This window comes from Rattus rattus, chromosome 17 (genome assembly GCF_011064425.1).
Source record: "Rattus rattus isolate New Zealand chromosome 17, Rrattus_CSIRO_v1, whole genome shotgun sequence".
NCBI lineage: Eukaryota > Metazoa > Chordata > Mammalia > Rodentia > Muridae > Rattus > Rattus rattus.
This window is the reverse complement of record NC_046170.1, coordinates 23,226,223-23,238,839: the sequence shown is the minus strand read 5'-3', so window position 1 is coordinate 23,238,839 and position 12,617 is coordinate 23,226,223. Positions and strand designations below refer to the sequence as shown.

Below are 12,617 nucleotides of genomic sequence, written 5' to 3'. Positions count from 1 at the left end.
TCTCATGTATAGCACTAGATTTAAGGGTTTTGTTTTCTTTTATATTTCTAAGTATTCTACATCTACATATCACAAAATACTTCTTCTATCCACCTATAGTTGGTCATTTGAGTTCCTCCTGTTCAATAAGTAAATAGCAGTGTCTGTTTGTGCTGAAGAGGGCAGGGTGGGGTTAACATTTTTAGAGGTGGCAAGTTTTTTAACATTTTTTTGAGAATGGCAAGTTTATTTTGCATGAAGAATTTTGCTGATTTCATGTGCAATTCAATTTCTTAATTTATTAGGAAGGCATAACACACTGCAGACTGCTGTAAATTCTTCCATCATTATTCCTCATTTTTAAAATGTGTCCACAGCAACAGTTTATTCCTTGGGGGATTTGATTTCTGGAGTATTATTATATACTGTCCCATATAATGCTGTTCAGCCCATTCCAATTAAAGGCTTCTCCTTTTCCCATTTATATGTTTCCTGAAGATTTTGTTTATCAGGACAAATTATGAATAGCAACATGCTGGTTTATACATCCATACATATAAGGTTTTATATAAAAATCATATCATTTTACATATCTATGTAAAAACAATTAAAGAAAAAAGCCATTAATTTGAAACAGAGCAAGGAAATTGCATGGGAGGATTTGGAGGGAGGAAGATAAAGTGATGTAATTATAATATCAAAACACAAAGATACCACTTCTTAATTTCATTTTTTAAGTTACATGTAAAAATGTATTTCCTATTTTATTTCCTAATTTATTATCTTCAGCAATCACCTAGAGAAGTTGCCTGAATTTAGTGACTGAACATAGCAACAGTATAAGAAAGTTTGCAAGTATTTCTAAGGTAATTCAACTCTCTTGATCATCAGTGTACTCTCCATACCTTTGCCACACATCACTTTGGTAGACTTAATATCAAAATTGTATTATTGTTCTTAGTAGTTAAGTAGCTTTGGTTCACTACCACTCTAATATTGATATCCTTTGTAACTAATGGCACCAAATAGATTTCATTCACATATTTGCCAACTATATACTTTATTGATTTGGCTTGGACCAAAATGTAAACTTAATTCATGAAACAATTTTTCAGTAAATGCTGATGGAAAATTTAGAGATAAAATGCAATTTAAAAGTTTAATTTATTCTTTGAGCTACATACAAAGTTCACTCAAAAGCAATTATACTAATATATAAACACTTAAGCAGAAATTTTTATAAAGAATACCTTTATGACCACAAGTCCAGACAGTATTTCCTAAAAATGACAGAAAAAGTGTAGGTTATAAAGAAATGCAATGGTCCCTTGGACCTCACAAAATAAAATCTCTTCAAAAGATGCTATTCAACAGATGAAACATGAATTTAAAACATGTATGCAATGCAGCATTTCTATCTAAAAATATCTACAGAGCTCACAGCTTGACAATATTCCAAAGAATAAAAAAAATGGCCAAGGTACTGAACAAACATCACCAAAGAAAGATTAAAATTGCAAATACAAAAACTCCATATGATTAGTTACCTTTGAAAATGTGAATTAGAAGTATAAAAGAATATAGTAAATAAATGTTTGTTGGACTTGCTAAACATACAAACACTGATCTCAGTAACTGGTAAAAGCTGTAGAAAAGAACAATTTTTATCTCCTACTGATGAGAGCCATGCAATAGCAAGATCCTCACTGAAGCTCTATGACCAAGAGAAAGGTATGTCTGTGACTATGTATAATCCTGCATGTGGATACACATGATTCCTTCAAAGTCAAAACATCCCAATTTGCCACCATTCAGAGATAGTTCAGCACAGTGTGGTTCCACTACACTAGTGAGGGCACAAAAGGCACAAAATACCCCCTTTTAAGACTGTAGACACATTGCCTAGAAAGTAAAGAGGGTGTTGTAGTGTGCATGTGTAAGTCTCCATCATCTAGCTGGTGGTGAGAGCCCTAGAGCAGGAGATAGCATTTCCTTTTTTTCATCAGAAATAAAACAAACATCTTACCTCTATACTTATAACTTTCTTCCCCATCCACCAAGGGTCTCAACCACGTGGACCACAGACTTGTGCTAACGTTCACTCTGGCGTGTTGAGGAGGATAGATAATAGTAAATAATAGTTCAACAGCATTGGACTTTTTTATTACTTCAGAACATTTTCCTTGACTATCTGGTGAGAGAGGAGAGAGAGAGAGAGAGAGAGAGAGAGGAGAGAGGAGGGAGAGAGAGAGAGAGAGAATTTTTTAATTTTATACATTTTTTATGTCTTACATATTTATTCTAAAAGATAAAAACTAAACACTACTTAGCAATTTTAGTGTTAAGATATAATCAAAACATGGATTGACCTGTGTCAGAAATACTTTAACTAAAATCATATTCTTTATATAGTCCTGACAAAAATTTATAGAGATTTGTCAATATTGGGCTCAGATCCTATCATGTTACAGCAGTGATTGCCAAAGCTACCCAAAAGTTAAAATACACAATGAACAGCATAGCATTATAAATTCTATAACACAACTGAGCATTTTCAATTACCATTAGGTGGTAAATTCAGATTATTCTGGCAAAATGTTGAACCAATATAAAGTTTTACAAACTGGTAATAAAGAATTAGCATCCCTAGTCTAACATTTTAACAGAAAAAATAAAAACCAGAAAACAGATATACCAAGACTCTTTTTCTTCAAACATTTGCAGTAAACAAAGAATTATCCAAGATCTTTAAGGTAGTATCACATAAGATTTTTATAGCTCATCTCTAAGGGAGGTTCTATTTCCATATACATGAAGAAACAGGTTCTAGAAATTACTGAATGTGTACATATCTCAACCCATAGAAATATCATAAATATATAGTGAAGGAGGCTTTGTCAAGTAAATATGACCTGCATTCAGAAGTACATCAGGAAATAGAAATAAAAAAATATGTGCATTGTACAGCAAAACAGTCTCTGTTTATGGCCTTGGGTTTTCTTCCCAATTGTAATTTAAGGTTTTGATTAATAAGTTGATATCCTAAAAACTCAATGGCTTCTGAGTAACTAAAGGAGAGTGGGGTTTTAATTGGGGAAGGGTGATGAAAGATAACACAGAAGAGAAAAGAGAGGAAGAGGAACTTTTAAAAATGATGATTGAAAAATTTAGGAAGTTTTTGTTTCGTATTTGTCTAAAAATGGTATATAAAATATGAATATATAGCTATAAACGAAATTGCCTCTAAAAGCCATAAATTATATAACAAAAAGCCCAGTACCATGCTAAAAACTTCACTCCAAGCTGTTGGTCAGAAAATTCCAAGAACCTCCCAAAACAATATCGTCTAATTGCCATTGCTGTCAGTTGCCTCCCAGAACTTGAATGAAAGTTCCTACTACTGAAGACACCATGCAGTTTGCATATAGGATTCAGAGAGTTTGAGCTGTAACTGACCTCAAACTCTTTTCCCTAAGAACTAGCTTTCATAGTACCAAAAGGTGTCATTTAAGCTGCTTGGGGAGGAATCAATAGTTCTACTCATCTCTGATGTTTAGGAAACACAGCAGTCATCAGATAAACCTAAAGGTTCAATAGAGGTACTTATATGTTGGTAATCATCAACAGCTCTCTCTAATGGGCTCAAGACCTATCTCACAGGAGGGAACTGTGCTGGGTACTGCAACCCTAGACAACTGTGCATAGCTAGTGAGGCCATGGATCTGAGAGGATGACTTACTATGGCAATTTTTCTAAACCAATATAATTTCTGTCTACATGTTAAATACTTATCTGTATACCCACAGTTAAAGCATCGGGTGATCATCACAGAAAGCTGCAGCTAATGAAAAGCAGATAACAACTGACTGTGAAGTGCCTGGCTCAGAAAAATAAATCTACAACACAACTCCTGCACCCAAGGATCAGGGAACACAGCAGAAAAGAAGGCAGAAAGCCTATAAGAACCAGAGGACAAGAAGATATGCTGTGAGGTTATGCCTTCTCCCTAGACAGGTGCACCCATAAAATCTTATCAAGTTGGCTTTCTGAAGAATACCTGAACAAGTCATGTAACAGTTGGTATCCCAATGTAGATGGGAAAAATTTCACAAGTCTCCACTCCTAAATGAAGAGCTATAGGAAAGAGAAGAAGAATTAGTGTTTGGCACTGTGGGAGTGATGAGCCCCCTGAACAGTTATACAATATTGTGTGGTCAGCCTTGTTGTGTTTTATAAAAAGGAGCCAGGATATACTTTGTAGAGTTTGGTATGGTGAGGCTAAGAGGAATGCATTAGTGGGCCCATGTTTAGACATCCCTTCCCCCTGAGGTACCAGCCAACGATGGGTATAGTATAGAATAGAGTTTATTTAGGGCATGGGAAAGGGAGGTGAGAAGGGAGTAGAGACAGAGAAACACACACACACACACACACACACACACAGAGAGAGAGAGAGAGAGAGAGAGAGAGGAAAGAGAGAAAGATTAAAAAGAAAGAGAGAGAGAGGGCAAGGAGAGAGGCTGGCCAGGAACATGGAAACAGGGAAGGGAGAGAGAGGAAGAAAGAGGTTGGGGGAGGAAAGGAGTCAAAAAGAGAGAAAAGAAGGGACAGAGAGAGTAAGAGAGCATGGTGGGGTCAAACAGCCCCAAAGCATAGAAGAAATGCTAACGACATTGATGAAACTCAGCAAGTTGTACTCATGTGTTGATTCACTCATGTGTATATGAGACAATGGTTAAAGAGGAGCAGGTGGTCTGTACCCAGAGCTGACCCTGAGTCACAGCCCTCAGTGCCCAGATACTTCCTGGAGAGAGCTGATCTCCCAGGACTGCTGACACACATTGGAAGACTGATGAGACCACCACTTCTTCTGCTCCTAGGGACCTGCCTGGAGCCTTCAGGACTCAGGGGCTGAGGAATAGTCTCGGATAGGATCCTACTGGATTCTTTGTATACCTGAAGCTGTGCTACATCCCTCTGTACCTGGATGGCACCAGGAGAGAGCTGGTCTCCCAGCAATGCAGACACACAGTTATAGGAGGGTCAAGCCACTGTCAAAGACCTCAAGACCAACTAACACCAGAGATAACCAGATGATTAGAGGCAAGTACAAGAATGTAAGCAACAGAAACCAAGGCCACTTGGCATCTTCAGAATCCAGTTTTCCACTACAGCAAGTCAAAAATACCCCCAACACACCAGAAAAGCAAGGTTCTGATTTAAAATCACATATCATGATGATGTTAGATGACTTCAGAAGGACATAAATAACTCCCTTAAAGAAATACAGGACAACACAGGTAAACAGGTAGAAGCACTTAAAGAGGAAAGACAAAAATCCCTTAAAGAATTACAGGAAAGGGCTGGAGAGATGGCTCAGCTGTTAAAGGGTAGGCTCACAACCAAAAATATAAGAATTACAGGAAAACACAACAAAACAGGTGGAGGAATTGAACAAAACAATTCAAGATTTAAAAATGGAAATAGAAACAATAAAGAAAGCACAAAGGAAGGCAACCTTGGAGATAGAAAACCTAGAAAAGAGATTAAGTGTCATTAATGCAAGCATCACCAACAGAATATAAGAGATAGAAGAGAAAATCTCAGGGGCAGAAGATACCATAGGAAACATTGACACAACAATCAAAGAAGATCTTAACCCAAAACATCCAGGAAATCCAAGGCAAAATAAGAAGATCAAATCTAAGAAAAATAGCTATAGAAGAGAAAGAAGATTTCCAACTTAAAGTGCCAGTAAATATCTTCAATAATATTATAGAAGAAAGCTTCCCTAACTTAAAGAAAGAGATGCCCATAAGCATACAAGGAGCCTACGACTCAGAATACCCAAGATACAATTCATAAACCAGATCAAGCTCAAGAAGAAGGAAGACCAAAGTGTGGATGCTTCAGACCTTCTTAGAAGGGGGCACAAAAATGCTCACAGGAGGAAATATAGAGACAAAGTGTGGAGTAGAGACTGAAAGGCTATTCAGCGACTGCCTCACCCAGGAATGAATCCCATATACAGCCACCAAACCCCAACAATATTGCTGATGCCAATAACTATGTGCTGACAGGAGCCTGATATAGCTGTCTGCTGAGAGGCTCTGCAAGAGTCTCACAAATAGAGAGGAAATGCTGCTAGCCAACATTGAACTGAGGGTAGGGACCAATGGAGGAATTAGAGAAAGGACTGAAGTAGCTGAAGGGTTTTGAAACCCCATTAGAACAACACAATTATCAACCTACCAGACACCCCAGAGTTCCCAGGGAGTAAACTACCCTCCCAAGAGAACACAGGGATAGATCTATGGCTCCATCTACATATGTAGCAGAGGGTGACCTTGTGGGGCCTCAATGGGAGGAGAAGCCCTTGGTCTCATTAAGGCTTGATGCCCTAATGTAAAGGAATGTCAGGGAGTGTAGGTGGGAGGGGTTGGTGGAAGGGTGAGGGAGCAACCTCATAGAAGCAGGAGTGGGGGTGGGATAGTGGGTCTCTGAATGGGAAAGCGGGAAATGGGATAACATTTATAATGTAAATAAAAATACAGTTAAAAGAAAATAAAATGAGACTTTGAAGGTAGGGCAGGGTAAATCAAACATGGGAGGGTTAGGAAAGAGTTGGGGAAAATGATATAAATAGAATGTTTTTAATGATGAAAATAGTGACCATTCTGGCACAGCATTAATTAGGTTTTTTTTTAAAGAAATATTGAAGAAAACCTCCATGGAATGCCTTCTTATGTTTGATTCTTTCCTTTCCTCTTATTTTTCTTTATTTTGTTAAAAATCTCTTTGTGGGGAGTTGGCAAATAAACCAAGGCAGTTCTACATAATATAGAATAGAGATTTGTCTAGGCAGAGCCAGGTGTTAGTCTACCACCTCAGAGCTCCAGCACCAGCCCTCATTGTCTTCACTGTCAGGCTAGGGTCTGACTTTTAGCATTCATCTCAGAGGTCAATGGAGGAACCTCAGCATTACAGAGCTCTAGTTCTGGGATGTCTCTCAACAGGTGCCTGAGTACATAGACATCAGGCAAGCAGGACAGTTTCCTTAGCATCCTCCTCTAAAACATCTGCACACAGGCTCTTCTAGAATCCTAGAAAGTGACTTTACATAAATCCACAGGCCTGGCACCTCAGTACTGTCCACCATTCCCTGAGCTGGAACTGAATAATCTCTAAGGACATGTCAGTCTAGGGTGAGCAATCTTCTCTATTGTCTGTTGCTGCTTGGCATCTTGCCTTACTCCCTATATCTCCTCTACTCAGTTCTACATACTATGTTGTTAATCCCCTTCCTCTCAAGGGTTAATAATTCCTTGTGTTTGATTTTTTTTCTTACACAAATTCCTGGGCAATTTTTGTCTTCTGACTAAACCTTAACTCAAATAGTCTTTACATTATTAAACAGTTTATCCCCAAGTGATGGCATAATCCTCCTAAAGATACTGGATTAAACATGCAATATTTATAGCATCATATCTATCTATTAAGTATTAGATGTATACATTCATAGATTTCATTTAGCGCTTTTCTGATAATAATGAAAACAGACATTTTATAATTGTTTTTTGCTTTTTGTGTGTATATGCATAATTTTTGTGTGCATAAGTATGCATGTGAATAATCAAATGTGCGTGTGTCTGTGTGTGTGTGTCTGTGTGTGTGTGTATGTGTGTGTGTGTAGGCTAGAAGTCAACCTTGGCAGTTGTGGGCTGTCCACCAGTTTTGGGTGACAGTGTCTCTTACTGGCCTGAAGATCTTCAAGTAGTCGAATGCCCAGTTGCCCCAGGGATCTGATTGTCTCCACTTCTACAGTATTGGGTCACCAGTGTGCACTAGGACACTGAGATTTAGAATGTTATTTCATCTTGTTAGCTGCGACAGTTACACTTCTTTTTTTCAAAATATAAAGTTCAGAACTATGCTCTTCTAACAAATCAGATTTAAAACCTAAAATACCATCCTATGTGTATTCATACGCATAGACAAATGATTCTCTATTTCTCTTTTTCATCTACCAACAGAATGTAAACAAGAGAAAACAAAACAAAACAACAACAAACAAGAGTGTACCCTAGTTCTGCACCCAAATCCCATGGGAGGGAGAGCTAAACCTTCAGAGAGGTAGACACGCCTGGGAAACCAGAAGAGACTGCACTCTGCCCACATTACTGATTCCATAGGAAAACACCAAACGCCATCTGGAACCCTGGTGCACAGAAGCTCCCTGAAAGGGCAGCGCAGATCTTCTTGGTTGCTGCCCCCGTGAAGAGCTCATAAGCAACACCCCACAAGCAAACTTGAGCCTCGGGACCACAGGTAAGACAAACCTTCCTGCTCCAAGTGACCTGCCTGGTGACCTCAAGACACAGGCCCACAGGAAGAGCTGAAGACCTGTAGATAGGAAAAACTACATGCCTGAAAGCAGAACACTCTGTTCCCATAACTGGCTGAAAGAAAAGAGGAAAACAGGTCTACAGCACTCCTGACACACAGGCTTATAGGAAAGTCTAGCCACTGTCAGAAATAGCAGAACAAAGTAACACTAGAGATAATCTGATGGTGAGAGGCAAGTGCAGGAACCCAAGCAACAGAAACAAAGACTACATGGCATCATCAGAGCCTAATTCTCCCACCAAAGCAAACACTGAATATCCAAACACACCAGAAAAGCAAGATCTAGTTTCAAAATCATATTTGATCATGATGTTGGAGGACATCAAGAAAGACATGAAGAACTCCCTTAGAGAAACGCAGGAAAACATAAATAAACAAGTAGAGGCCTACAGAGAGGAATCACAAAAATCCCTGAAAGAATTCCAGGAAAACACAATCAAACAGTTGAAGGAATTAAAAATGGAAATAGAAGCAATCAAGAAAGAACACATGGAAACAACCCTGGATATAGAAAACCAAAAGAAGAGACAAGGAGCCGTAGATACAAGCTTCACCAACAGAATACAAGAGATAGAAGAGAGAATCTCAGGAGCAGAAGATTCCATAGAAATCATAGACTCAACTGTCAAAGATAATGTAAAGAGAAAAAAGCTACTGGTCCAAAACATACAGGAAATCCAGGATTCAATGAGAAGATCGAACCTAAGGATAATAGGTATAGAAGAGAGTGAAGACTCCCAGCTCAAAGACCAGTAAATATCTTCACCAAAATCATAGAAGAAAACTTCCGTAACCTAAAGAAAGAGATACCCATAAGCATACAAGAAGCATACAGAACTCCAAATAGATTGGACCAGAAAAGAAATTCCTCCCATCACATAAGAGTCAAAACACGAAATGCACAAAATAAAGAAAGAATATTAAAAGCAGCAAGGGAAAAAGGTCAAGTAACATATAAAGGCAGACCTATCAGAATCACATCAGACTTTTGGCCAGAGACTATGAAAGCCAGAAGATCCTGGACAGATGTCATACAGACCCTAAGAGAACACAAATGCCAGCCCAGGTTACTGTATCGTGCAAAACTCTCAATTAACATAGATGGAGAAACCAAGATATTCCATGACAAAACCAAATTTACACAATATCTTTCTACAAATCCAGTGCTACAAAGGATAATAAATGGTAAAGCCCAACATAAGGAGGCAAGCTACGCCCTAGAAGAAGCAAAAAACTAATCATCTTGGCAACAAAACAAAGAGAAGAAAAGAACACAAACATAACCTCACATCCAAATATGAATATAACAGGAATCAATAATCACTATTCCTTAATATCTCTCAACATCAATGGCCTCAACTCCCCAATAAAAAGACATAGATTAACAAACTGGATAGAGGACACAATGAGGACCCTGCATTCTGCTGCCTACAGGAAACACACCTCAGAGGCAAAGACAGACACTACCTCAGAGTGAAAGGCTGGAAATCAACTTTCCAAGCAAATGGTCTAAAGAAGCAAGCTGGAGTAGCCATTCTAATATCAAATAAAATCAATTTTCAACTAAAAGTCATCAAAAAAGATAAGGAAGGACACTTCATATTCATCAAAGGAAAAATCCACCAAGATGAACTCTCAATCCTAAATATCTATGCCCCGAATACAAGGGCACCTACATACTTAAAAGAAACCTTACTAAAGCTCAAAACACACATTGCACCTCACACAATAATAGTAGGAGATTTCAACACCCTACTCTCATCAATGGACAGATCATGGAAACAGAAATTAAACAGAGACGTAGACAGACTAAGAGAAGTCATAAACCAAATGGACTTAACAGATATTTATAGAACATTCTATGCTAAAGCAAAAGGATATATATTCTTCTCAGTTCCTCATGGTACTTTCTCCAAAATTGACCATATAATTGGTCAAAAAACAGGCCTCAACAGGTACAGAAAGATAGAAATAATCCCATGCATGCTATCAGACCACCACAGCCTAAAGCTGGTCTTCAGTAACAATAAGGGATGAACGCCCGCATATACATGGAATTTGAACAATGCTCTACTCAACGATAACCTGGTCAAGGAAGAAATAAAGAAAGAAATTAAAGACTTCTTAGAATTTAATGAAAATGAAGGTACAACATACCCAAACTTATGGGACACAATGAAAGCTGTGCTAAGAGGAAAACTCATAGCTCTGAGTGCCTGCAGAAAGAAACAGAAAAGAGCATATGTCAGCAGCTTGACAGCACACCTAAAAGCTCTAGAACAAAAAGAAGCAAATACATCCAGGAGGAGTAGAAGGCAGGAAATAATCAAACTCAAAGCTGAAATCAACCAAGTAGAAACAAAAAGGACCATAGAAAGAATCGACAGAACCAAAAGTTGGTTCTTTGAGAAAATCAACAAGATAGATAAACCCTTAGCCAGACTAATGAGAGGACACAGAGAGTGTTTCCAAATTAACAAAATCAGAAATGAAAAGGGAGACATAACTACAGATTCAGAGGAAATTCAAAAAATCATCAGATCTTACTATAAAAGCCTATATTCAACAAAACTGGAAAATCTGCAGGAAATGGAAAACTTCCTAGACAGATACCAGGTACCGAAGTTAAATTAGGAACAGATAAACCAGTTAAACAACCCATAACTCCTAAGGAAATAGAAGCAGTCATTAAAGGTCTCCCAACCAAAGAGAGCCCAGGTCCAGACAGGTTTAGTGCAGAATTCTATCAGACCTCCATAGAAGACCTCATACCAATATTATCCAAACTATTCCACAAAATTGAAACAGATGGAGCACTACCGAATTCCTTCTATGAAGCCACAATTACTCTTATACCTAAACCACACAAAGACCCAACAAAGAAAGAGAACTTCAGACCAATTTCCCGTATGAATATCGACGCAAAAATACTCCATAACATTCTGGCAAACCGAATCCAAGAGCACATCAAAACAATCATCCACCATGATCAAGTAGGCTTCATCCCAGGCATGCAGGGATGGTTTAATATACGGAAAACCATCAAAGTGATCCATTATATAAACAAACTGAAAGAACAAAACCACATGATCATTTCATTAGATGCTGAAAGCATTTGACAAAATTCAACACCCTTCATGATAAAAGTCCTGGAAAGAATAGGAATTCAAGGCCCATACCTAAACATAGTAAAAGCAATATACAGCAAACCAGTTGCTAACATTAAACTAAATGGAGAGAAACCTGAAGCAATACCACTAAAATCAGGGACTAAACAAGGCTGCCCACTCTCTCCCTACTTATTCAATATAGTTCTTGAAGTTCTAGCCAGAGCAATCAGACAACAAAAGGAGATCAAGGGGATAAAGATTGGAAAAGAAGAAGTCAAAATATCACTATTTGCAGATGATATGATAGTATATTTAAGTGATCCCAAAAGTTCCACCAGAGAACTACTAAAGCTGATAAACAACTTCAGCAAAGTGGCTGGGTATAAAATTAACTCAAATAAATCAGTAGCCTTTCTCTACACAAAAGAGAAACAAGCCAAGAAAGAAATTAGGGAAACGACCCCCTTCATAATAGACCCAAATAATATAAAGTAACTTGGTGTGACTTTAACCAAGCAAGTAAAAGATCTGTACAATAAGAACTTCAAGACTCTGAAGAAAGAAATAGAAAAAGACCTCAGAAGATGGAAAGATCTCCCATGCTCATGGATTGGCAGGATTAATATAGTAAAAATGGCCATTTTACCAAAAGCGATCTACAGATTCAATGCAATCCCCATCAAAATACCAATCCATTTCTTCAAAGAGTTAGACAGAACAATTTGCAAATTCATCTGGAATAACAAAAAACCCAGGATAGCTAAAGCTATCCTCAACAATAAAAGGACTTCAGGGGGAATCACTATCCCTGAACTCAAGCAGAATTACAGAGCAATAGTGATAAAAACTGCATGGTATTGGTACAGAGACAGACAGATAGACCAATGGAACAGAATTGAAGTCCAGAATTGGACTGACCTTGGACTCTGACCTCATAGGTAGCAATGAATATCCTAGTAAGATCACCAGTGTAAGGGGAAGCCCTGGGTCCTGCTAAGACTGAACCCTCAGTGAACGTGATTTTTGGGGGGAGGGCGGCAATGGGGGGATGATGGGGAGGGGAACACCCATAAGGAAGGGGAGGGGGAGGGGATAGGGGGATGTTGGCCAGGAAACCGGGAA

The 12,617-nt window shown here is 38.3% G+C and overlaps 1 protein-coding gene across 1 annotated transcript in view; it reads right to left on the bottom strand.

Annotated features, from left to right (window-relative positions):
* Iqcm (IQ motif containing M) overlaps positions 1 to 12,617 on the bottom strand; it is a 365,422-nt gene that overhangs the window by 75,499 nt on the left and 277,306 nt on the right. The window contains 1 exon segment of the mRNA XM_032888149.1: positions 2,006 to 2,170. Within this exon segment, the coding sequence (XP_032744040.1) occupies positions 2,006 to 2,170 (165 nt within the window).